Source organism: Mesoplodon densirostris, chromosome 11, assembly GCF_025265405.1.
Source record: "Mesoplodon densirostris isolate mMesDen1 chromosome 11, mMesDen1 primary haplotype, whole genome shotgun sequence".
In the NCBI taxonomy this organism is placed as follows: Eukaryota; Metazoa; Chordata; class Mammalia; order Artiodactyla; family Ziphiidae; genus Mesoplodon; species Mesoplodon densirostris.
This window is the reverse complement of record NC_082671.1, coordinates 91,189,519-91,215,164: the sequence shown is the minus strand read 5'-3', so window position 1 is coordinate 91,215,164 and position 25,646 is coordinate 91,189,519. Positions and strand designations below refer to the sequence as shown.

General features: G+C 38.8%; 1 protein-coding gene across 3 annotated transcripts in view; it reads right to left on the bottom strand.

The window, feature by feature from the left end:
* POC1B (POC1 centriolar protein B) overlaps nucleotides 1-25,646 on the bottom strand; it is a 107,937-nt gene that overhangs the window by 32,784 nt on the left and 49,507 nt on the right. For 2 of the 3 annotated variants that reach the window (XM_060112359.1, XM_060112357.1), the window contains 5 exons: nucleotides 25,470-25,585; nucleotides 24,017-24,150; nucleotides 21,842-21,910; nucleotides 20,954-21,106; nucleotides 7,046-7,126 (listed from right to left, as the gene is read on the bottom strand). In XM_060112359.1, the coding sequence (XP_059968342.1) occupies nucleotides 7,046-7,126; nucleotides 20,954-21,106; nucleotides 21,842-21,910; nucleotides 24,017-24,150; nucleotides 25,470-25,585 (553 nt within the window). The remainder of the gene's footprint in view (nucleotides 1-7,045; nucleotides 7,127-20,953; nucleotides 21,107-21,841; nucleotides 21,911-24,016; nucleotides 24,151-25,469; nucleotides 25,586-25,646) is intronic. The other variant, XM_060112358.1, reaches the window with a different exon arrangement.

The following is a 25,646-nucleotide window of genomic DNA, read 5'->3' as shown; positions in this document are numbered from 1 at the left end:
TTTTAGTTGCTTGTTTTTTTTTCTATAATCCCCAAAACACATTTTTTTTAAAGGTCAGCTATCACATTCACAACTGTTGGTAGTTCTTATAACATATAGGTCATGATGTACTTCTAAAGCAAGGATGCAACTAATTTGGAAATCATCTCTTCCTCTCTAATGTTTTCTCTATCTCTATCTCTAAAATAACTTGTATCTGAAAAAACCATAAATGTGTTTTCTATTCTAAAGGGTGAGAGATTTGTGGAAGTGTATTTTTTCTTATTTACTTATGTTTTATCATGTATGTCTTATTTTTTAAATGCTTTGACAATTTAATTACTTTATTTCTTTCAATTTCAAAGGGTGATGTTTTAAAATTATTTCTCAGCCCTGATAAGAATTCATCTTTTACTCCTACTACGCATCTTAACTTTTTGAGACACTGGATTAAAAAAAAAAAAAAAGAATCACTGTATCTCACTTGACATATTCACTATCATTTGAAATTAAGACTAAATGTCTTTTAATAAAATGAGGATAAACTGTGGAAAGCACCTCTGTGTACAGTCCATAGGCGGATTTTACGAATGCCTGTGTTCATTTTCTTTCAAACACTTCGAGTGGGAGCAGGAGAAAAGTCCCAAGGGCCACTGAACTGATGCTTAGAGATATCATGAATATGTCTGTTTCCTAAAGCTTAGCAAGCAACAATAAAGTTACAAACATACCTAGTTTCAGAAATCATATGCCCCGTATTTACAAATCAAATGCTACCTTATAAACTGTTGCAAAGTTTAAACACTTAAAAAAGAACTTCACCTACCTCCAAATTTAGAAGCTGTTTATATGTAAATGCAGGAATGTTAGCATACAGAAAAGCAGTGTAAGCAGGAGGTTTGTGCAACATGATTTTTAGTGATTTTCCTGGAAAGGTAAATGAAGTATCTGGGGACAATACATCACATATTGCCATTTTACACTTTCAAGTTACAAATTTTAGTTTTGAACATTTAGGTTTGCATACACTGTGTTCTTTCAAGTAAGTCTTTCCAAATCTTTGCTTACATAAGCAGTTAGGAACTGGAATAGCTCTGAACTGGTTACGCAATGTTGTCTAGTAACCAGGACGAACTGTTGCCACAACAACCATGGAGATATCCTCTCTGCAGCTGTAAGTTTACTCTTTGTATGTCCTTTTATTTTATCAATATATCAATATTTTTCAGAGGGCATATATCATATGACAATCTCCATGAAAGTGGATAACTTTTTTCTTCCTAAAAACAGGCTGATGCAACACCCTTTCCAAAAGGGAAACCAATAAACTTTGCTGAAAAATGCAAACCTAAAGGACACCTAGGAAGGAGGACTATGTTTTTACCACTGTGCTTCCCAAAGTCACAGAAACAGCACAGCATCTCTTGCTTTGATTCAGCTGATCACTTTCCTAATCCCAGAAAAGAAGATAGGAAAATCACAAATCTTTTTTTCTCTCAGCAACCCCTCTGGCAAAATGATGCTGAGCCAGGAGATAAGCTTGGCCACCCTGAGATTACTCAGGGCTGCGCCTTACTACCCCTGGGGAAAGGAGATAGGGAATCCCACAGCGGACATCCAGTCCACCTTCAAAATACATCCGGAATCAGATCGCTTAACACCACCTCCTCTGCTACGGCCCTGGATCAAGCCACTCCTGCCTTCTGTCTGAGGATTTCATTAGCTTCGGAGCGGGTCTCTTTGCTCCCCTCCACCATCACCCCCAGCTGATTCTCAACACAGTAGCCAGAGTGACCCTGTTAAAACACTCATGAGATTATGCCCCTTTCTCTGCAGGAAACCCTCCAGTGGCTCCTCCTCACTCTCAATCTGGCCTTCCAGCACTGCTCCCATGGCCTGGAGTACCTCCCCAGATAGTCATCTAACTTGTTCACATCATTCCTTCAGTTCCTTCCACAAATGTCACCTTTCAAATGACTCTTGTCCTGGCCATACTATCTAAATGCACCCTTCTTCCTACCTAACTTCGGTGCTAGTTACACCTTTGCATTGTTTCCGTCTACTATACTATATGGTCTACTTTTTTTAAATCTGTGAATTGCTTGTCTCCTCCTCTAGAATATACAATGTAGGCCTCTCTGGGGCAGGTATTTTTTGTTACTCAAGAAGTATTGATTGAGAGCTAAAAATGTGTGTGAGTAGGTATGCTCCCAGCATCCTACCACATCTGCTATCCATTGAGTTAGGCAACGCAGAGACTCCAGATTAGACGGCTGCACTTTTATTACCATGGTACATACTGTATTTTCAATTACTTCTAAGGCATCTACTTATACCTTGCTTTTCCCACCTGGAATGTCTCTATCAAAATCCTACCCATCTTCGGTCAGGTCAAGAACTGGTCAAATGATTCTTCTAGAGAAGTCTTCTAGTTTCCTCTAGCCCATTCATGACCTTTTCTGAATCCTTCTGTTAACAACCTTTCCTTTGACAATCATATACCCTTGGCATCTAGTATATTGAAACTGCCACTTACTTCTTACACTGTTATTTCTCTCTGGCTCGGCTGTAAGTTTCTTGAGGTGAGGCAGCCAGCTTGACATCCTGTCTTCAGTATATCATATGATGCCTCCATGCAGTGTGGCTTTAAATATTTGACTGATGGAGCAAGAAAAGACTGTAGACCTTGATTTTCTTCTATGATATAACTGCAGATTCTCAGTTTATTGTACATAATTAATTTAACCTGAAAACTCTCCCTAATTCTAAAGAAAGGCATAAATATTACATTCATACTCTACACAGTTGCCAGAGTGAAGGCAAGGACACTCTTTGAGTTCTCTGAGTCCAGTGTTTTGAGTCAATCAGAGTAATACTAGCAAGATCATCAATTTCATTGTGTTCATTTGTTGGACAAATAGTAATAAAATACATCAAAACCTAGGAATATAGTTTACCTAAAAATAACAATTTTAATAATCCTAGAGTATTTTAAACAAATTCTGTTTAGTTAGTATTTTAAAAAAACAAACACCACTTTATATTAGGACACATAAGAGAAATTACTGTCTTATTCGCCTTTGTGGGGAGAGGAGCTGAGGATGTAGCCACACCACATGTGCTAATGCTAAATGCCTTGTACAATTTTGATGACAAAACTTTGGTCTATTTCTAATAGAGTAAATGAAAACATTAAAAGACTCAATGGGAATCTTGAACTAAATAATCTTTAGATCAGCAAATAACAAGAGACAACGTAATTGGAATAAGATTCAGAAATATGAGATCAACATTTTTAAACTATGTCTATGCGACAGCCAGTATATCCCTTTACAGAAACATTTTTCTTTTTTTTACAACAAAGCTTTAAAAATGCAGATTGGGAACAGCTTATTTTGATCCTGAAATATTGTATCAAATTTCCTGCCTGGCATTAGAGACACAAGTGCAAGCCACAAAGATACCAACTGTTACACTGTATGCCATAATTTCTTCTCTGTTGTAAGAAGGCATCCGAGCATAGATATCAATACACTTAGATCTAGAAATCATCCTGAATGTAATATTAAATCAAGTCAAAACAGGAACAGAAGCCAACTATTTCTTACACCATAAAAAACCTGCTTTTATCCTACTAAGAAATTTCACAAATTAAGGTTTAAAGAGTAACCTTTTTACATCTCATCTTGATGGAAATGAATTTCTAAAGAAACTTTCTTCCAGTCTGCAAAAACCAAACCAACAAATCCCCAAAATAAACAGTAACCACAATAACAAAACCCAAAACCACCTGTAAATACTGCCTTTTTTTTTTGCTTCCAATACTTCTCTGTGTTTTTTCATTATAATTACATGCAAAGTTCACACCACAATAGTGCTTCATGCCAGAATAGAAACAAATCTCCTTTACATTTATGTTTGATTTGTTGTGCAGAAGCAAAAGAAAAGCAGCCAATACAGAGGAGATGACAGATTAAGAATTACCACTAGATTAATGGAAAGGCAAACAATTACAGTGATTGCGCTTTAGTTTTCTAACCACTTATCTATCAATGAGCTAAAAGAAAGACACATACATTGAAAATTTAAAGGAAAGCTCTTTAAAGATACTCTTTATAAAAATCTAAATGCTTCATGAATATCTGTCTTCAGAAAATGTGTCAGTAAAGTAAATAAAATCAGGAGTCCTTATGTCTTGCCAGGAGGCAAGCAGCTATCTTCCAGATTGTAAAAAAATCTAAGTGGGACATCATTAGCCTAATTCCAAACCAATTTATAGCAAACAAGTTTTTGTTTTCTTGTTTGTTTTATTTTTATGTAGCATCAAGCACACAACTCAAAGTAACAGTGGAGTCTTCCTTATAATGCTTATGTGTGGGGCTGAACCATGGGAAATCACTGATATGTATTAGATCATTTTTGCCTACAAAATGGCAATATCATATAATTCAGCCTAAAAGTATCCTTTATGTGGGTAATACCTGTACTCTTCAGTCTTATTATTCTGCTTTGTAACACAACTGCAAACGTGTCACATGTTTATTATAAAAATTGTCTTCCCTGTAGAGAACAGACTTGTGGTTGCCAAGGGGGCGGGGAATGGACTGAGAGTTTGGGGTTAGCAGATGCAAACTATTACATATAGAATGGATACACAACAAGGTCCTACTATATAGCACAGGGAACTATATTCAATATCCTGAGATAAATCATAGTGGAAAAGAATATGAAAAAGAATTGTAGGGGCCTCCCTGGTGGCGCAGTGGTTGAGAGTCCGCCTGCCGATGCAGGGGATACGGGTTCGTGCCCCGGTCTGGGAGGATCCCATATGCCGCGGAGCGGCTGGGCCCGTGAGCCATGGCCGCTGGGCCTGCGCATCCGGAGCCTGTGCTCCGCAACAGGAGAGGCCACAACAGTGAGAGGCCCGCATACCGCAAAAAAAAAAAAAAAAAAAAAAAAAGAATTGTATATATGTATAACTGAATTACTTTGCTGTACAGCAGACAAAACATTGTAAATCAACTATACTTCAATTAAAAAAAAAAAAAAAGAATTGTCCTTTTGAAGTCCCACGTACCCTGTATTCCCGAGTTAGGGTTCTATAACATAGACACTTGACTTTGGCACTTCTGCATTACCATCCAGGGACAGACACCCTGCTATTGCTTGCTAGGTGGCACTTATGCCCACCTCCATAGCACACTGTTGAGAACACATGGATTCCTCAGGTCATGAGGTTTTGCACATTTCGAAGGGTACTGGCAGGGAGAGTGAGTCTCAAAGCTCCGACCAAAGATTTTTGATGATTTCTGATATCTTTTAGGCCAGAAACACCCAATTTTAGTCTACCAACTACCTCACAAGAAGGCAGCACATCTCAAAAACCACCTATCTTTTGCTCCTCTCACTAGTGGGGTAAAAGCCCAACTCACCAGCATTTGTAAATTTCAACAGTGAGACTTTTGAGTAATTCATTGAACATAAGTATTGAGCACCTACTATAAGCTAAGCACTGTGGCAAGAATTCGATGTCTAGTTAATTTTTAAAGTCATAAGTAAGTTATTAATGCAGCAATGTTTGTAGTGTTACTTTATAAACATGAACATTGTAAGAGACCAGACCACAGATCCACTTAAGGTCCTAGTTGTCACCAACAGTTCTTGGACCTCTCTTTGACAATCAGCCCCTGGGTTGACCCTCCAGCTGATTTCCTGTCTCTGGAACTTCTCATGAGTGATCTAGGAGTCTTCTCTGCATGGAATTAACACTGAAAAGGCCCTGTAATAAGCAGACTACTTTCTGACACAGCATAGACTCAAGATAGACTAGTTCTCTGCAGAATTCCTCTACAATAAATACAATTCTTGAGATCTACTGGAGAGTTTGTGATGTTGTAATGTCAAGTGTTCTCTTGTTTTTTTTCTTTTCTGGCCATGTATTAATAAGTTACCCAAAATATTTAACTATACTGACATTATCACAGTAGTGTCACCAAAGATCATGCCATTCCTCCCATTCGTTCGTTTTTTTTTTAAATTAATAAATTAATTAATTTGGCTGTGTTGGGTCTTCGTTGCTGCATGAGGGCTTTCTCTAGTTGTGGTGAGCGGGGGCTGCTCTTCATTGCAGTGCGTGGGCTTCTCGTTGTGGTGGCTTCTCTTGTTGCGGAACACGGGCTCTAGGCATGCAGGCTTCAGTAGTTGTGACATGCAGGCTCAGTAGTTGTGGCTCACAGGCTCTAGAGTGCAGGCTCAGTAGTTGTGGCACACAGGCTTCAGTAGTTGTGACACGCAGGCTCAGTAGTTGTGGCTCGCAGGCTCTAGAGTGCAGGCTCAGTAGTTGTGGTGCACAGGCTTAGTTGCTCCACGGCATGTGGGATCTTCCCGGACTAGGGCTTGAACCCGTGTCCCTTGCTTTGGCAGGCGAATTCTTAACCATTGCACCACCAGGGAAGTCCCTCCATTCATTCTTATAACTAGTTTTGCCCTGACTAGCAGAATTGATGGCAGAAATAATCTGCTTTGCAAAGATTAAGCAGACTCAAATTGAAATGCTAAAACTCTCAATTTTTGAAGTCTTTGGATACACTTAGTAAATAAATTATATGTATGAAATTTTTTAAAACAAAATTGCAAGTGTTAGAAATACTTCTTAATTTCTGGATTATCCATCAAGAGAGACGAACAAAGGGAAATGATTGCTTTTCTTACACCTTCTAAGGAGACTAGATGTAAGTTTAGCACCTCTGAAAGGCAATTACCAAAGAAGGAAATCTGTTCTGTGACAGCAAGTGAAATGTCACATGGGTGGCACCTTAACAGGAGATGAGACGATATGGATTCTACTGAGCTCAAGGTCCTCAAATTGAAGCTTTTCTAGAAATTGGTACTGCTCCCCCTTGTGGCTATTTAGACACATTGTAAATATGACTTTTGTACAAGGTTTTTTCTATGCTAAGATGTTAGGCTATTTAGACCATTTTTTATCTTCTCTCCCACACACTTTTTAAGGAAAATGGATTGTGCCAAACAATTAAATACCATTTAAATGCCAAAGAAAACTTACTGTGGTAGAATCAAAAGAAAGGATGTCCACAACAGGGGGAGTAGAGGTCTGCAAATCGATTACATCAAGCTTTGGATTAATCTGTTTATATACATTAAAAAAAGCTAATATTAGATTTTTATACCATAGGAAAGTGGATGCCATTTCTAATAATCTAGAGGGTACTTCCTAATATAGTCTAAAATGAAAATATCCATATATTAGCATGGATACAAAAATTTTAAATAAAATATTAGCCTATCAAATCTAACAATATATAAGAAAAGATCACTGTGAGCAAGTTGAATTTATCCCAGGAATAAAAAGTTGCTTTTACATTAGAAAATCAATGGGATTCACCTATAAAGGGATTTTAAAAATAAAATAAAATGACCCACCTCAAAAGATGCAGAAAAAAATCCTAGCCAGTTCAGTAAGACAAGAAAAGGAAATAAAAGCATTAAGATGTAAGAATTGGAACAGAAGAAATAAAAACTGTCATTCATATATAATTATCTATAAAGAAATCCCAAAAGAATCTACCGCTGAATCATTAAAACTAAGAGAGTTTACTAGATCCAAAATTGATATACAAAATCAATTACCTGTCTGTACTTCAGCACACAGAAAATGTAAATTTTTAAAAATCATAATTTACCATAGAAATTTTTAAATACATTAGGAAAAAAACCCAAAAATGCATATGACCTTTACAGAAAAAAATAAAATAAAACTCATGTAAAGACATTAAAGAAGTCTTTAAAAAATAGGAAGCAATATCATAAAGAGTTCAGAAGCAAAGCCCTGTATATATGGAAAACAAATACGAAGGAAAAATGGTGCCACAAATCAATAGAGGAAGGATGACTTGGACCTGAGAAAACGGGCTCAGTAAATAGATCCCTGCCTGACGCTACATACAGAGATGGACAGCAGATAAATTATAAACCTAAATGGTAGGTTAAAACTCTAAAGTTAGTAGAAGTCAATGTGTAAGAATATCTTTCTGACCCAGGGTAGAGGAGAACATCTTAAAAGCTGCAAAAGTAAAACCATAAGGCAAAAACTAAATAAATTTTTTAAAAATGGATCCACCTGTTTACCCCAAAATTAAGGATTTCTATTTAACAATGGTTACCACAAAGTTAACAATCAGATAATGGAATAGGAGGAGATATTATATCTGAAACTGAAAAAGGACAAATATCTAAAATATATAAGAAAAACCTACAAATCAATGTGAAAAGAAGAGCAATCCTAAGGAAAAAATTATAGAAAACCTAACAGTTATCTAGAATATGATGAGATTTTCAGAAACATTAGTAGTAATTAGAAAAGGGACGATTTAAGCAAAATACTGCTTAACACCTACAAGACTGCAAAGCTAGAAAACTCAATGATGCTGACATTGTTTAGAGCAACACTGTAATGGCAAAAACAAAAAGAAACCACAGTCTTGCAGAAACTAACACAACATTGTAAATCAACTATATGTCAATAAACAGTAAATTAATTAGAAAAACAAACCACAATCAGAAATCCCCACCTGTTTATCAACAGTAGAATAAATGTATAATCATGGGAATTAATACTGTAGTAAATTCACTGAAATCCTATACAGCTGTGAAAATGAATGAAATACAACTATGTGCAACAACATACGAATGTATGAATTCAGAATCCATGCACATGAATCTCAGGATTTTAATGCTAAATAAAGAAGGAGGCTATAGTAAAATATATGCAGTACGATTCCATTTATATAAAGTTTAAAACTATCCAAAATGAAAAAATATCTAATTATTGATTCAATCATAAATAGTAAAATTTAAAAGAAAAGCAAGGGAATAATTAGAGTGGTGACTACTTCTGAGGAAGATTATTTCAGAATTCAGAAAAACAAAAAGGGAAAGAAACCACATGATCACCATTTATTTACTAAACATTATGAATACAAAGAAGTAAACACAGGGCAACAGAGATAGCAAACTTGGTATCAAATAAATGCTACCAGCAAAAAGCATACTGGCGAACCTCAAAGGAGAAACTGTTGACTGAGCACTTAGTGAGAAAGGCTTCCCGTGGAGGAAACAGAGCTTACGATGGCTCCTCTAGAAAAGGTTTATAAAACAAAAGCAAAAAGAGAGAGACAGAGATGAGGTTACAAGCCTCCCTGAGCATAGAGGCAGAATGCTGACACGATACTGCTGCAGAGGGCAGCGACGAGAGTGGGTGGCAAGGGTCCTATTGTGAGGGGTGAGGGAATTTGGGAAGGCACAGAAAAACTGGAGGCTAAAATGTGCTTTAGAAAGATCAATCTGACAGGAACATGTAGAGTATCAAGAATAAAGTAGGGGTAACAGTGAGGACAACACTGCAACAGTCAGGGACTGGGGTAAGAGGAGTGGAATGATTTTAACAGCACGTATCAAGTTTGATGGGTACAGCTGTAGTTTTGGAAATATTAATAAGCATTTACATCTATCCAGCCACTTGTGTCAGAAGTAGAGGTGTACACTCCCAATAATCCCCACACTGCAGTTAAAGAAGGAATTAGAACCATGCAGGACTATCTGCTTGGCCTGCCCACACCTATGTTTCTTTCTGGCCATTCCGCAGAGCAGAACACACAACCTTCTTCCTATCAGCTCTGAAGTCCAGAGTTGAGGCAAAGATAAGAAACCTGAGGCTGACTCGCTTTCCTTTTAAGCTTGGGCTAGCTGTCCAGAAGGAGTGCTTGCCAACACATTATTCTCATTTATCTACTGCCACCTAGTGTAGATATGAAATTGTTTACCAGTGAAAAATACCATCTGGTTTTGCCATCTGAAACTGGAATTGCTCAAAAAAACACTAAATCACATGGAAGTGGTCAGCATTTCTCATAGAGAAATCCTTGCGCTTCTACGAGCTGGGAAACTTCTGATGTAACAGTATTTTGCTGTGCTGTACCACAGTTGCCGCCATATACATTAAATGGAGAAGGCAGTTCTTACTAAGGAAAAGTTGACAGTCTTCCCTGCAAAGAAAATATGCCGAGGCAGTGACACGTACAGTTAAGTTCTTTGCAAGCTAACCTCCATGGATATTAACAGTGCTGTCTATCTCTCCATGTTTATTAAAGGAAAGGACACTTCAGTAACTACAGGTGCCTTGAAATGGGGTTGGCTGCCTTATGAGAGGCTGAGTTCTCCATCACCGAACAAGGGATTCGTCCATGGGGGAGGGTTAGTATACATGACCTCACCAATACCACCCCACTCTGAGGTGCTGGTGTATCCATCATACTGAGGAGTCCATGAGCACAAACCCTGCTTCTAACAAATTCTGGAGGGCAAGAAATATGCCCATCTTGTTCACTGTTGCACACTCTAAGGCTAGTACGATGTGCAGTATCGGTTAACAGGATGACATTAAAGTTTTATTCTATTGAAGCACTGCATCAAAATAGTTAAAGGTATAGAATGGAACCAGAGTGACTGGGTTGAAATTCTCATGTTGTTAAAATAGTTAAAGGTACGGAATGGGACCAGAGTGACTGGGTTGAAATTCTCATGTTGTTACTTACTAGCTTTAAGATTTAATTCACAGACTAGGAAACAAGACGGCAGAGTAGAAGGACGTGCTCTCACTCCCTCTTGCGAGAACACCAGAATCACAACTAGCTGCTGGACAATCGACAGGAAGACACTGGAACTCACCAAAAAAGATACCCCACATCCAAAGACAAAGGAGAAGCCACAATGAGACGGTAGGAGGGGTGCAGTCACAGTAAAATCAAATCCCATAACTGCTGGGTGGGTGACTCACAAACTGGAGAACACTTACACCACAGAACTCAACCCACTGGAGTGAAGGTTCTGAGCCCCATGTCAGGCTTCCCAACCCGGAGGTCAGCAATGGGAGGAGAAATTCCTAGAGAATCAGACTTTGAAGGCTAGTGGGATTTGATTGCAGGACTTCGACAGGACTGGGGGAAACAGAGACTCCACTCTTGGAGGGCACACACAAAGTAGTGTGTGCATCAGGACCCAGGGGAAGGAGCAGTGACCCCAGGGGAGACTGAACCAGACCTACCTGCTAGTGTTGGAGGGTCTCCTGCAGAGGTGGGGGATGGCTGTGGCTCACTGTGGGGACAAGGACACTGGCAGCAGAAGTTCTGGGAAGTACTGCTTGGCATGAGAACTCCCAGCATCTGTCATTAGCACCACCAAAGAGCCCAGATAGATTTAATTGATATTTATAGGACATTCCATCCAAAAACCGCAGGTTACACTTTCTTCTCAAGTGCGCACGGAACATTCTCCAGGATAGATCACATCTTGGGTCACAAATCAAGCCTCAGTAGATTTAAGAAAACTGAAATCATATCAAGCATCTTTTCTGACCACAACGCTATGAGATTAGAAATCAATTACAGGGAAAAAAACGTAAAAAACACATACACATGGAGGCTAAACAATACGTTACTAAATAACCAAGAGATCACTGAAGAAATCAAAGAGGAAATCAAAAAATACCTAGAGACAAATGACAATGAAAACACGATGATCCAAAACCTATGGGATGCAGCAAAAGCAGTTCTAAGAGGGAAGCAGCGGGCCTCCCTGGTGGCGCAGTGGTTGAGAGTCCGCCTGCCGATGCAGGGGATACGGGTTCGTGCCCCGGTCTGGGAGGATCCCATATGCCGCGGAGCGGCTGGGCCCGTGAGCCATGGCCGCTGGGCCTGCACGTCCGGAACCTGTGCTCCGCAGCGGGAGAGGCCACAACAGTGAGAGGCCCACATAACGCAAAAAGGAAAAAAAAAATTAAAAAAAAAAAAAAAAAGAGGGAAGCAGCTTTATAGCTATACAAGCCTACCTCAAGAAACAAGAAAATCCTCAAACAATCTAACGTTACACCTAAAGGAACTAGAGAAAGAAGAACAAACAAAACCCAAAGTTAGCAGAAGGAAAGAAATCATAAAGATCAGAGCAGAAATAAATGAAATAGAAATGAAGAAAACAATAGCAAATTTCAATAAAACTAAAAGCTGGTTCTTTGAGGAGATAAACAAAACTGATAAACCATTAGCCAGACTCATCAAGAAAAAGAGGGAGAGGACTCAAATCAATAAAATTAGAAATGAAAAAGGAGAAGTTATAACAGACACCACAGAAATACAAAGCATCCTAAGAGACTAACCAGACTACTACAAGCAACTCTATGCCAATAAAAGGGACAACCTGGAAGAAATGAACAAATTCTTAGAAAGGTATAACTTTCCAAGACTGAACCAGGAAGAAATAGAAAATAGGAACAGAACAATCACAAGTAATGAAATTGAAACTGTGATTAAAAATCTTCCAACAAACACAAGTCCAGGACCAGATGGCTTCACAGGTGAATTCTACCAAACATTTAGAGAAGAGCTAACACCCATCCTTCTCAAGCTCTTCCAACAAATTGCAGAGAAAGGAGCATTCCCTAATTCATTCTATGAGGCCACCATAACCCTGATACCAAAACCAGACAAAGATACTACAAAAAAAGAAAATTACAGACCAATATCACTGATGAATATAGATGCAAAAATCCTCAACAAAATACTAGCAAACAGAATCCAACAACACATTAAAAGGATCATACACCATGATCAAGTCGGATTTATCCCAGGGATGCAAGGATTCTTCAATATATGCAAATCAATCAACGTGATACACCATATTAACAAATTGAAGAATAAAAACCATATGATCATCTCAATAGATGCAGAAAAAGCTTTTGACAAAATTCAACACCCATTTATGATAAAAAACTCCTCAGAAAGTGGGCATAGAGGGAACCTACCTCAACACAGTAAAGGCCATATACGACAAACCCACAGCAAACATCATTCTCAATGGTGAAAAACTGAAAGTATTTCCTGTAAGATCAGGAACATGACAAGGATGTGCACTCTCGCCACTACTTTTTTTTTTTTTTTTTTGGCGGTACGCGGACCTCTCACTGTTGGGGCCTCTCCTGTTGCGGAGCACAGGCTCCGGATGCGCAGGCTCAGCAGCCATGGCTCACAGGCCCAGCCGCTCCGCGGCATATGGGATCCTCCCGGACCGGGGCACGAATCCGTATCCCCTGCATCGGCAGGCAGACTCTCAACCACGGCTCCACCAGGGAGGCCCCACTCTCACCACTATTATTCAACATAGTTTTCGAAGTCCTAGCCACGGCAATCAGAGAAGAAAAAGAAATAAAAGGAATACAAATTGGAGAAGAAGAAGTAAAACTGTCACTGTTTGCAGATGACATGATACTCTACATAGAGAATCCTAAAGATCCCACCAGAAAACTACTAGAGCTAATCAATGACTTTGGTAAAGTTGCAGGATACAAAATTAATGCACAGAAATATCTTGCATTCCTATACACTAATGATGAAAAATCTGAAAATGAAAGTAAGAAAACAATCCCATTTACCATTGCAACAAAAAGAATAAAATATCTAGGAATAAACCTACCTAAGGAGACAAAAGACCTGTATGCAGAAAACTATAAGACACTGATGAAAGAAATTAAAGATGATACCCACAGATGGAGAGATATACCATGTTCTTGGATTGGAAGAATCAATATTGTGAAAATGACTTCACTACCCAAAGCAATCTACAGATTGAATGCAATCCCTATCAAATTACCAATGGCATTTTTTAGGGAACTAGAACAAAAAATCTTAACATTTGTATGGAGACACAAAAGACCCAAAATAGTGAAAGCAGTCTTGAGGGAAAAAAACGGAGCTGGAGGAATCAGACTATGCTACAAAGCTACAGTTATAAAGACAATATGGTACTGGCACAAAAACAGAAACAGAGATCAATGGAACAAGATAGAAAGCCCAGAGATAAACCCACGCACCTATGGTCAATGACTCTACGACAAAGGAGGCAAGGATATACAATGGAAAAAAGACAGTCTCTTCAATAAATGGTGCTGGGAAAACTGGATAGCTACATGTAAAAGAATGAAATTGGAACACTCCCTAAAACCATACACAAAAATAAACTCAAAATGGATTAGAGACCTAAATGTAAGACCGGACACTATTAAACTCTTAGAGGAAAATATAGGAAGAACACTCTTTAACATAAATCACAGCAAGATCTTTTGTGATCCACCTCCTAGAGTAATGGAAATAAAAACAAAAATAAACAAATGGGACCTAATGAAACTTCAAAGCTTTTGCACAGCAAAGGAAACCATAAACAAGATGAAAAGACAACCCTCAGAATGGGAGAAATTATTTGCAAACGAAGCAACAAAGGATTAATCTCCAAAATATACAAACAGCTCATGCAGCTTGATATTAAAAAAACAACCCGGGGCCTCCCTGGTGGCGCAGTGGTTGAGAGTCCGCCTGCCAATGCAGGGGATACGGGTTTGTGCCCCGGTCTGGGAGGATCCCACATGCCGCGGAGCGGCTGGGCCCGTGAGCCATGGCCGCTGAGCCTGCGCGTCCGGAGCCTGTGCTCCGCAACGGGAGAGGCCACAACAGTGAGAGGCCCGCGTACGGCAAAAAAAAAAAAAAAAAAAAAAAAAAACCCAATCCAAAAATGGGCAGAAGACCTAAGTAGTCAGTTCTCCAAAGAAGACATACAGATGGCCAAGAAACACATGAAAAGCTGCTCAACATCACTAATTATTAGAGAAATGCAAATCAAAACTACAATGAGGTTATCACCTCACACCAGTTAGAATGGGCATCATCAGAAAATCTACAAACAACAAAGGCTGGAGAGGGTGTGGAGAAAAGGGAACCCTCTTGCACTGTTGGTGGGAATGTAAACTGATACAGCCACTATGGAGAACAGTATGGAGGTTCCTTAAAAAACTAAAAATAGAATTACCATATGATCCAGCAATCCCACTACTGGGCATATACCGAGAGAAAACCATAATTAAAAAAGACATATGCGGGCTTCCCTGGTGGCGCAGTGGTTGGGGGTCCGCCTGCTGATGCAGGGGACACGGGTTTGTGCCCTGGTCCGGGAGGATCCTACATGCCGCAGAGCAGCTGGGCCCGTGGGCCGTGGCCGCTGAGCCTGCGCATCTTGAGCCTGTGCCCCGTGGCGGGAGAGGACACAGCGGTGAGAGGCCCATGTACCGCAAAAAACAAAAAAGAAAACAAAACAAAAAAAAGACACATGCACCCCAATATTCATTGCAGCACTATTTACAGTAGCCAGGTCATGGAAGCAACGTAAATGCCCATCGACAGATGAATGGATAAAGAAGATGTGGTACATATATACAATGGAATATTACTCAGCCATAAAAAGGAACGAAATTGGGTCATTTGTTGAGACATGGATGGATCCAGAGACTGTCATACAGAGTGAAGTAAGTCAGAAAGAGAAAAACAAATATCGTATACTAACGCATGTATGTGGAACCTAGAAAAATGGTACAGATGAACCAGTTTGCAGGACAGAAACTGAGACACAGATGTAGAGAACAAACGCATGGAAACCAAGGGGCGAAAGCTGTGTGTGTGTGGGGTGGTGGTGGTGTGATGAATTGGGAGATTGGGATTGACATGTATACACTGATGTGTATAAAACGATGACTAATAAGAACCTGCTGGGCTTCCCTGGTGGCGCAGTGGTGAGAGTCCGCCTGCCGATGCAGGGGACACAGGTTTGTGCCCCGGTCCGGGAAGATCCCACATGCCGCGGAGCAGCTGGGCCCGTGAGCCATGGCCACTGAGCCTGCGCATCCGGAGCCTGTGCTCCACAACGGGAGAGGCCACAACAGTGAGAGGCCCACATACTGCAAAAAAAAAAAAAAAAGAAAGAAAAGAAAAAAGAAAAAGAAAAAGAAAAAGAACCTGCTGTATAAAAAATAAATAAAATAAAATTTAAAAATTAAAAAAGATTTAATTCACATGTGCCTCAAGTTCTCATGGGATAAAAATGGTGCTTACTTTATAGAGTTTTAAGGAAGACTTAATGACAATTTGTGTAAGGCTATTAGAAAAATGTTGCATGTGTTAGATATTAGTATTATTACTGCTATTATTATTATGTAATCTCTGAAGAACAGTTTTTGAGGTCCAAAACAGTGTAGACATATAGTACAGCTAGAAGTAAAATACAAAACTGATAGAGGAGTGGTCACTTTTTTAATCATAAACTATAATGTTTCAACCTTAATAGAAGGTTGAGATAAAACCCAATCTCAGTCTCCAAGACTCAAATTGATCACTTGTAGTTTTCAACTATGAATCGTGGCCGGGCTACCATAAAATATCATTAGATAAATATTTGGTTAAGTTAAAGGAAGTTTTCCTTCCTGATCAATGTACAGAATTTCCTATGCAATGTGTAGATTAAGGTAATCTCAAGTGGCCATTACAAAATTAGAAGCCATCAAAACAGTTATTTTTATTTATTATTTATTTTATTTTATTTTTTTATTATTATTATTTTTTTGCGGTACGCGGGCCTCTCACTGCTGTGGCCTCCCCTGCTGCGGAGCACAGGCCCCGGATGCGCAGGCCCAGCGGCCATGGCCCACGGGCCCAGCCGCTCTGCGGCACGTGGGATCCTCCCGGACTGGGGCACGAACCCGCATCCCCCGCATCGGCAGGCGGACTCCCAACCACTGCTCCACCAGGGAAGCCCAAAACAATTATTTTATTAACAAATTCTTTTTAACAAACGAACCATTACCCCTTCCTACAATATTCAGCAACTCTCCTAGAATAGTTATTTTGATGCCTTTCTGTCACCAAGATCTACCACCATCCCTTAGAATGGCTCTATGTCTTCCCATTAAAATATGCAAAAGGGTAGGGAACCGCTTGGGAGAAAAGTGTCAGGCACACACATTAAGTTAGTTCCTCCTTCAAGAAGGAAAGTTTGGTTTTGTCTGGGCAGCTGGACTATGCAGTCCAGCTCGTGACAGTCTGAAGAAGACAAAGTCAGCACAAATTAGTGATGTGCCATTGCGCAATGCAGGCAGGGTTAAGATACCTTGTTTTAAAAGTGGGCTTCTTTCCCACCAAAAAAAGAAAGAAGTTGGTCTTATGTTTTAATTAAGACAGAGTGCCCAGGCCAGGAGCGTTACAAAGGCTCCGCAGTTAGATGAGCAGAAAGGACAGGGGAGGGGTGTGACACAGCAAGGGAAAGGAATTCATGCTTCCTGCCTTCTTTCATGTGGCCTTCATCTCTCATTTATTCTAAGAGCAATCTGGCTATCACCCTCTCTATCTGTGTAGGAATTAGTAATTTATATCTGTAGTCAGCTGGTACCCAAGGTCTAAGACTCCACAGGATTCCCCACCTTCAAACAAGTGACAACTTTAAGGCTGGCAAATGGATGGCTTTTGCAAAAGGCCAAATAATTTCACCCAGAAGACTAATATTATATGTGATTCAAATGAGCCTCACAGAAAACACAATAAAATACAAATCATAGGAAAGCTATGTTACTTCAAACTCAGAAATGAAACACTCGTGGTTACTGTAAAAAGAAAAAGCTGGGGAAATTAGATCATTTAGATGTCATTTATTTCACATCTTCTAATAATACATTTTTATTCCTTTAATCAGGAATTCTGACCTCAAAAAAAAAGTTTACTAGTTTCCAAATATTTCCAAAGTAACATATGTAAGCTGACCTTGCCTAAAGCTTTCAAAAAAAAAATCTAATCCATCAAATTTAGTATTTCAAAGTAAAATTTGCTAATCTTAAATGAGCACAGTACAAGTTCTGATTCATACTATTCTATTCTAAATGATATTTAAAAATTTATAGTCTTTTGACTCTATGAGGGATTCACAGACATTACTTTAAAGTCTTTAAAAAATAATTTGATATTTAATAACTATTTATTCATAATATTAAAGATGTTCTCTGTCCAGAAAACTTTACACCCTTGTTTTATTATAAGAGATTTTAAGGGGGAAAAAAATGAACAGTTGGTTGTTCATTTGTAGAATCCTATATCATAAAATCTCTGGCATTTCATGTCACAAAATCTGAATTTTGACAAATATTAAGTCATACTGTATACTTAATTTAAGCAGATAATAAATGTAAAGTGCCCAGGTAGTAACTGATATTTAATAAATGTTCAATACTCTCTATTATGTACTGACATCTAGTAAGAACCAAGCCTTTTGGTAAATATGAAAAATAAAAATAGTAAGTAGGGTTGTAGAGAATATCTATGTGCACAATCTGTATACTCTCTCAGGACATTTCTCTCATCACTGTCCTGTATACAAGCCATATTTAGAGTGGTAAATCATGATTACTTGTTTATGCTTAGGAAGACAGAGCATTGGTTCCCCCAATCATCTTCTGTAACTAAGAAAAGGGAAAGAAATGGATAACGACTCTTTATGAATTGGTCTCTGATCCCCTAGGATTAGAAACCGACATTCACTTTCTCAGAAGTGCCATTTTCTAAAATGTTTGTGGTAGATAAATGATAGATATTACAGTTGCTACTATAAGTTTATTTCAGTCCCCATTCAGTGAGTACCTATGAGTGCGTACAGATAATTTAAACTGTACACAGAGGCTGACTTTCTTAAAGCAACAAACAATTCAGTCACAGCGTTCAAGATTCTGTATAGTGTAACTGAGGTGTAACTCCAAGATGAAAAGCCAGTTTTTAATAGATTTTTTAAGGGTATATGTGAAAAATATGGGTTGAGGGTGGCTCTGCATGGCCTGGGTCATCTTAACCTAACCATAGAAAGCAACCCAGCTGGTTTTACTGCTTTCTGGCTGCACTGTCAGAGAAGAGGTACTCAGAGAACTTGTTGACACTTTAAAGAAAGTCTAGCACTCTTAAGTGAGCTGGGGCTGAGAGTAAATCACAGAGAAAATGGCTTGAGTCCCCGGCGCTGAGGCAGTGTGATGCCATGGACGTATAACTGACGTAGGAGTAAGGAGACCTGGGCTCAGCCTCCAGCTGTCACCTACCACACTGGAAAGGTCGGTGGCTAAGCGGATGAGAGGGCAGCAGCAATGGTGCTGATCAGGCCCAGCTAAGCTACGGAAATACTAGAACAAAAAACACCAAGAGGGGCTTCCCTGGTGGCGCAGTGGTTGAGAGTCCACCTGCCGATGCGGGGGACACGGGTTCGTGCCCCGGTCCGGGAGGATCCCTCGTGCCGCGGAGCGGCTGGGCCCGTGAGCCATGGCAGCTGAGCCTGCGCGTCCGGAGCCTGTGCTCCGCAACGGGAGAGGCCGCAACAGTGAGAGGCCTGCGTACCACAAAAAAACAAAAACAAAACAAAAAAAATGACTTACAGGAAGCCTTGAGAGTGTTACCAAATTTAAAAAATAAAGAGGTGGTTCTAATTTAAAAAAAAAAAAAAAAAACACCAAGAGTCAATAAAACCAGCTTAGGTAAAACAAGAAAAGAAAACTCAAGTTAAAATATATTTCACATATATTTGATGTGAATGCATGGGATCACAGGGGATCAACAAATGCATCCATAATTGCAGAAACTGGAACAAAAATGTGGTGAACCACAAATTACATTACATTCTTTCTTTCAAAGAAATGAAAGAGGGGGAAATGATAATACAATAAGTGGCATGAAGATGTAGTAAAGCACAATGGTAAACACTTTATTTAGAAGGTCTGGAAAGATGGTCGGAAGTTGGAGAGGACAAAAATTATAGCAAAGAACTGAAAATAAACACTACCATTGAAAAACAAGGAAAGAAATCCCCAAAATGTGGCTAGATTAAACAAAATCTAAAAAACAGTCTAAAAGAATTAAAAGTTTTAAAAACTTAAATTTATGCGTGCGTGCACATGCACACACACATACACAAAACCTGAGACTAAAAGAAATACGTGAGGTAAGAGAAAAGGCTAAGACCAAGGAAACCAAAATTAAAGAACTGACATGGGGTAAGGGACCCAGAGACCACAGAAGGGGGTCTGGAACCACAGCATGAATAACAAGCAGGAGGTGGCTGTGAACTGCCACTCAGGAATAATATCTTAAGAATTTTAAAACATCTACTTGAAAAGCAAAGAAAGACTCTGCCAGTGATTGGAAAAAAAATTCAGATGAACAGATAATAGTGATTCCTGATATCTGCTCTTTCTGAGAGAAAAAAGAACTTAAGAAGAATCATGTAATGGGAATTCCCCGGCAGTGGTTAGGATTCGGCGCTTTCACTGCTGTGGACCCGGGTTCAATCCCTGGTTGGGGAACGAAGATCCCACAAGCCAGCAAAAGGAAAAAAAAAAAAGAATCATGCAAAATGGAAAGAAATAGACTAATACCAGCAAAGTACCCCGCAAAGACAGAACTTTTTTCTTTGAAGACAGTAGAAGAACATTTCAATCTATAGGACCTAAGGGAACTTGCCAACAAAAATTTACAGCTAAACAGATAATTATATACTTGAAAATATATGTTGGCAAACAGTAAACTGGTCTCAACTATTAGGTTTAATGCTTAAGTCTCTTCTTTTTACTGTTCATAAGACCTTTTATTTTATTTTTTAAGATACTGATTTCAATAACTGCTCTAAAAATTCTTGCCCTTCAGCCCTGTTCTCATGACAGCCATCACATGAGCTCCCTAAACATGTCTAGAATACGAAGCCAGCTCAGACTTTACAGTCATCAGAGGTCTTAGATTTGATTGCTCATTTCCATTATTATTAACACAATTTTTAAGTTTTATTTCTAAATCTTCAAGAAGCAAATATGAGAGGCTTTAGTACTATTACACACTGCCTTATTTATAGTCTTATTTTATTAGTGAAAATAATTGTTTCTTGAAGTGCTGCTGTTTTAAAGCAGGACTAGGTTTCATCTAATTAAGTATAATTTCAAGCATCTAGTTGACCAATAGCCCCAAAGTGTACACTTAACAAATGGTAGGACAAATATGCACAAAGTACTCACTTCAACAGTTTCAATTTTTCCCTCCTGGGGATGTGGTGTCCTTGGGTAGATATCGAGAAGATGTGGTGGTGAATCAAAGTGTAATCTTTTGAGGTTTCTTTTAATAACATCTTTACAATTCATTTCATCAAAGTTAGTCCTCCATAATAAGACCTATAAAAATTAATCAGGTTGGCAGTTATTGACTTGCATGTACAAGCAGTAGAAGTAAAATTTTTTTAAAATGAATATATAGAATGGTCTCTCAAAATAGGAAGGCTAGATATATATTCTGACAACGTTACGTCTCAACACTTTTTTTTTTTTTAAGGGTGATAAGGAGAGATTTAGCATTTCAAATTGCCTTTATGTCCAGTTTAAAATTCATATTAAGAAAATAACTTATTACCTTAAAATCCTCTTTTATTTTTCCCAAAGCCCAAAATCATGTTTTTGGCTTTACTGTCCACCTTATTCAATAAATCTGGCTCTGAATGACTTTTGGTCATTTCAAATAAATGCAGATTTGCTATACAAACAATTTAATTTTACCATCCTCAAGGAGCTTAATCAACATTTGAAAAACAAGGCATACAGACCATAGATTAGGCAATAATTCAAGTGAAAGGGCCACACCAATATTAGGTATTCAGTAAGTGTCAGTTTTATGTATTATAATTAAGTGTAAAGATGAGCAAAAGAAAATAACTGCTATTTGAGTTCCAAAAACTATCAGAACTGGCGGTATTTCAGCTACGAGATAGCAGACTTCCTGGCACTAAGTTAAAATATAAACTCATTGATAATCCTCCTAACATCTACAAACTAGCTGGTTGTAAAAATCTTAGCTGAGGTCTCAGATTCCATTCCCCTAACCAAATCAAAGAGGGAGCCGAGAGATTTACAAACCTGTGCATCGGCACCTCCTGATGTAAACAGCTCTCCACCTTTTGAAAATGTAACAGTGAAGACAGGCCCCTAAGAAATAAAGGGAGATAAAAGAAAAACTTGCTTGGTAATGTGTTCTCATGGCCAAGAGGGCCGTGAGTATTAATTTTTCATCCTAACTTGTGCAGACTATTTATGCAATGTCTTGAGAACATATCCAGCTGTTAGCAACTTATGCAGGCAAAGAGAATCAAAGAATCAACCCAATTACATTAAAACATCTATAAATGACACTAAGTGAAAAAAGAAATACTAATAAAAATGAGAAAATACACTTTTCTCCCCCTTAAAGAAAAGCTTGGGCATAGGTAAGTTAGTAAGAATTTCTGTTAAGATTTTCTGGCTTTGGATTCTTTATTCAACAAATCACTAGCAGAAACTGAATGATAATTCTGTAGGTGATGGGAATGAGGCTGTACGAACAAAGCTCATTTCCTGACCACAGCAGGCTTTGCCGAGTTCTCCCTTCATGTGGGCAACATTGAGCCACTCAAAGTTTTAAGAGCAGGACATGGATAGAAGAGCTGTGATTGACGAAAATTGGTATCACGATTGTGAGAATGATGCGTTGGAGTCAGAACAAACGGTTGCAGGGCAGTTAGGAAGTTACTGCAATGATCTGGGTGAGAGGTAACAGGAACATGAAATGGAGCCATGGCTGTGGAGCTGGACAAGACTATACCCGCCCGCCACAGTCACAACATGACCTCGAGGTCAATGTTCAGTCAAGATAAGAGTAAATATTCCTTATTTCAAAAATAGTCGTATACTGTTTGTTTTTAATATGTCCTTAATCTATAAAAGAAAATCTTGGGGGGAAAACATGTTATATTTTTCAAGTAGACCATCCCACAGACTCAGGTTATTATAGCCTCATAAACACCTTCACCTCCAGACTGAAAAATTCCATCTTCGTGTGTAGTGCTTTTCTCCTAAATTATTTTATTTCTCTTTTTTCTATTACTCTGTCCTTCTTCCATGGATATTTTAATCCTTGGCCACTTTTATTTGTTGTTCATCCAGCCTAAATCCATGGGTACACATACATCTGAGCTGGTTAGTGTCTATTTCTGCTTCACTCTAACACAGCTGCAGAAAAAATGATAAAGCAAGCAGGAAGTCCGGCAGGATACATGAAGGCAGAAAAAAAAACTCCCTTAGACCACAAAACCCATTCTATTTCTGGATATAAATAACTTATACTTGGTTAGAAGGAAGTACCTAGTACATCTTATTTTTAAAAAAAAGAGGATGCATTCTAAAAAATTTAGAGAAGTTTGAATATTTACCCAGAAAGGAAAGATAGTTTCTACACTTAAAAAGTTTTTCTTTGGTACATTATATACTAGTGTATATGTGTGTTTGTGTGTGTGTGTGTGTGTGTGTGTGTGTGTGTGTGTGATTGAATAGGCTCAATAAATAGCACCCCACTTCCCCACTGGGTTCCTAAAACAATTGAAAAATAAGACAAAAGAAATATTATCTTTCTTACTGATGAAGGCTTATAAAGAGAAAATGTGGCTTTATCTGTGGGCAACTGGGCTTTCTAGAACTGAATCCCAGAATGAGCCAGATTTGAGTACCCAGTCACAGGCAAGGCTGGACAAGGGCAGGCCTCCCCACAAGAAATATCAGAGGAAAACCATATGGACAGGCACAGGCTCCCAAGAGTAGAGGGCATTGGGCTCGACTTGTCAAATTTCTCCTTCTAAACTTGCCAATCAGATTAGTGAAAGGAGAGAGTGAGGGGGTGTGGAGGCTAAGAGGGTCAAAGCTAGTGGGACAGCCTCCACATGAGGGAAAAGATCAGAAGTAAGAAAAACAGGCATCCATCACCATTTAACCAGTCAAACCTATACTACATACTGAGGAAGACAGCAGTAGAGGATTAAGTTAATGTCCACTGAAAGATACACATTGATTTTGACATGATTTACAATAAATAATATTTATTTAAAGATAAAAAATATTTATTTAAAAATAAAAAACATAGCCTTGGAAGCAAAAAAAAAAAAAAAAACATTGTGATAGCAGCAATGTGTGCTACACTTGGAAAAATAATAAAGCCATATAATAAAATGGATCAAAACTTTTAAAGAGATATTATTTAAGAAGCAAAAATCTTAGTGTTCATACCGTATGTCCTTGAAGTGTATATATGAGCCTTCCTTCTAAGAGGTCCAGAATCTTAAGCATACCATCTGAAGCAGCAGTGATGAGATAGTTACCCGAAGGATGGAATGACACACAATTAACTCCACCGCTGTGAACTGATTTGTAGAAAATTAAAGCAAAAAGTTCAGAGAATAATTCTTAATTCTAGAGATGCCCCTTTACCCTATTAGCAATACTAGGCTGAAAGCAAGAATCAATTAGGGGCAATGTCTCTACAGCAACCAAAATTCCACATAGCTCATGAGACAGAATAGCTTTACAAATGAGAGTGTGTCATGGAAGAATGATCTTAATAAACAAACACATAACTATAAAATCTTCAGATATATTACCAATATAAGCAACCATTGATCACCACCGGCTCACATAAGGTATACATCTTAGCCTTAAACTAAATTTAATAACCAGATAGCTGCTTGGGACAAGGGGTGAAGAGTATGGAGATATATTTGGAAAGGGCAGTCTTGCCAGCTTGAGAATTCATTTCTGGACAACCTCCTTCCAATAGGAGGCAGTATAACACAGCGATCAAAAGTTTGTTCATCACTGTATTTTATAAAAATGTACTTTATAAACAGAAAGTCCCATGTCAGTTCTGTCCCTATTTTAGCAAGTAACTTAGCCCCTTTAAGCCTCCGTTTCCTTATCTTTAAAGTGGATGTAATACTAACACCTCTTAGGGCTGTTGTGAGGATTTAGCACAGTGTCTCCTACATTATAGTTATTAAGAAAGGGAAATGTGGATTTAATATAAATCTAATATACACTAAGAAATCAATTCATTTCTCTTTTAACTTCAATATATGGGCACAGTAGGATGTTGTTTTCTACCAGTTATAACACCTATCTGTGCTCACATATCTCCTTCTGAGTCAATTTCTATCCTGGATTCTTTTTTTTTTGTGTGGTACGCGGGCCTCTCACTGTTGTGGCCTCTCCCGTTGCGGAGCACAGGCTCCGGACGCGCATGCTCAGCGGCCATGGCTCACGGGCCCAGCCGCTCCGCGGCATGTAGGATCTTCCTGGACCGGGGCACGAACCTGTGTGCCCTGCATTGGCAGGCGGACTCTCAAGCACTGTGCCACCAGGGAAGCCTTATCCTGGATTCTTATACAAAGCAGATAACCAAAGTTTGAAAATCCTACAGTCACCTTTTTTCTTTTCTTTTCCTTTTTTTTTTTTTACAGCCCTGGCATCATTTTTAGGGTCCCTCCACCCCCTTCTGCACGCTGGCCTCTACTCCAGCTCCTTGAACCATGCTGCTGAGAGGGGCTAACTCTTCTCTAGTCAGTTCAAAGTCAGCCCATCTTTCTCATTAAGAGGGCCAAGCCACACTGAGAAGGACAGTCTGTCAGCGTAAGAACTTCCTAGAGGAGCCCATTTTACAACTGAATTTTGTTATGGAAATTGTTACCTTGATAATGCTGGAGTAACTTGTTCACTCTTATATCCCAGATTTTCACGGTATGATCAGAACCTGCTGAAGCTATGCATGTACCATTAGGGTTAAAATCCACAAAATTTGCAAACCTAGGAGGAAAGAATAAGATGGTCTAATATTTTTATTTCTCTTTACTCTCATTTCTTTTTT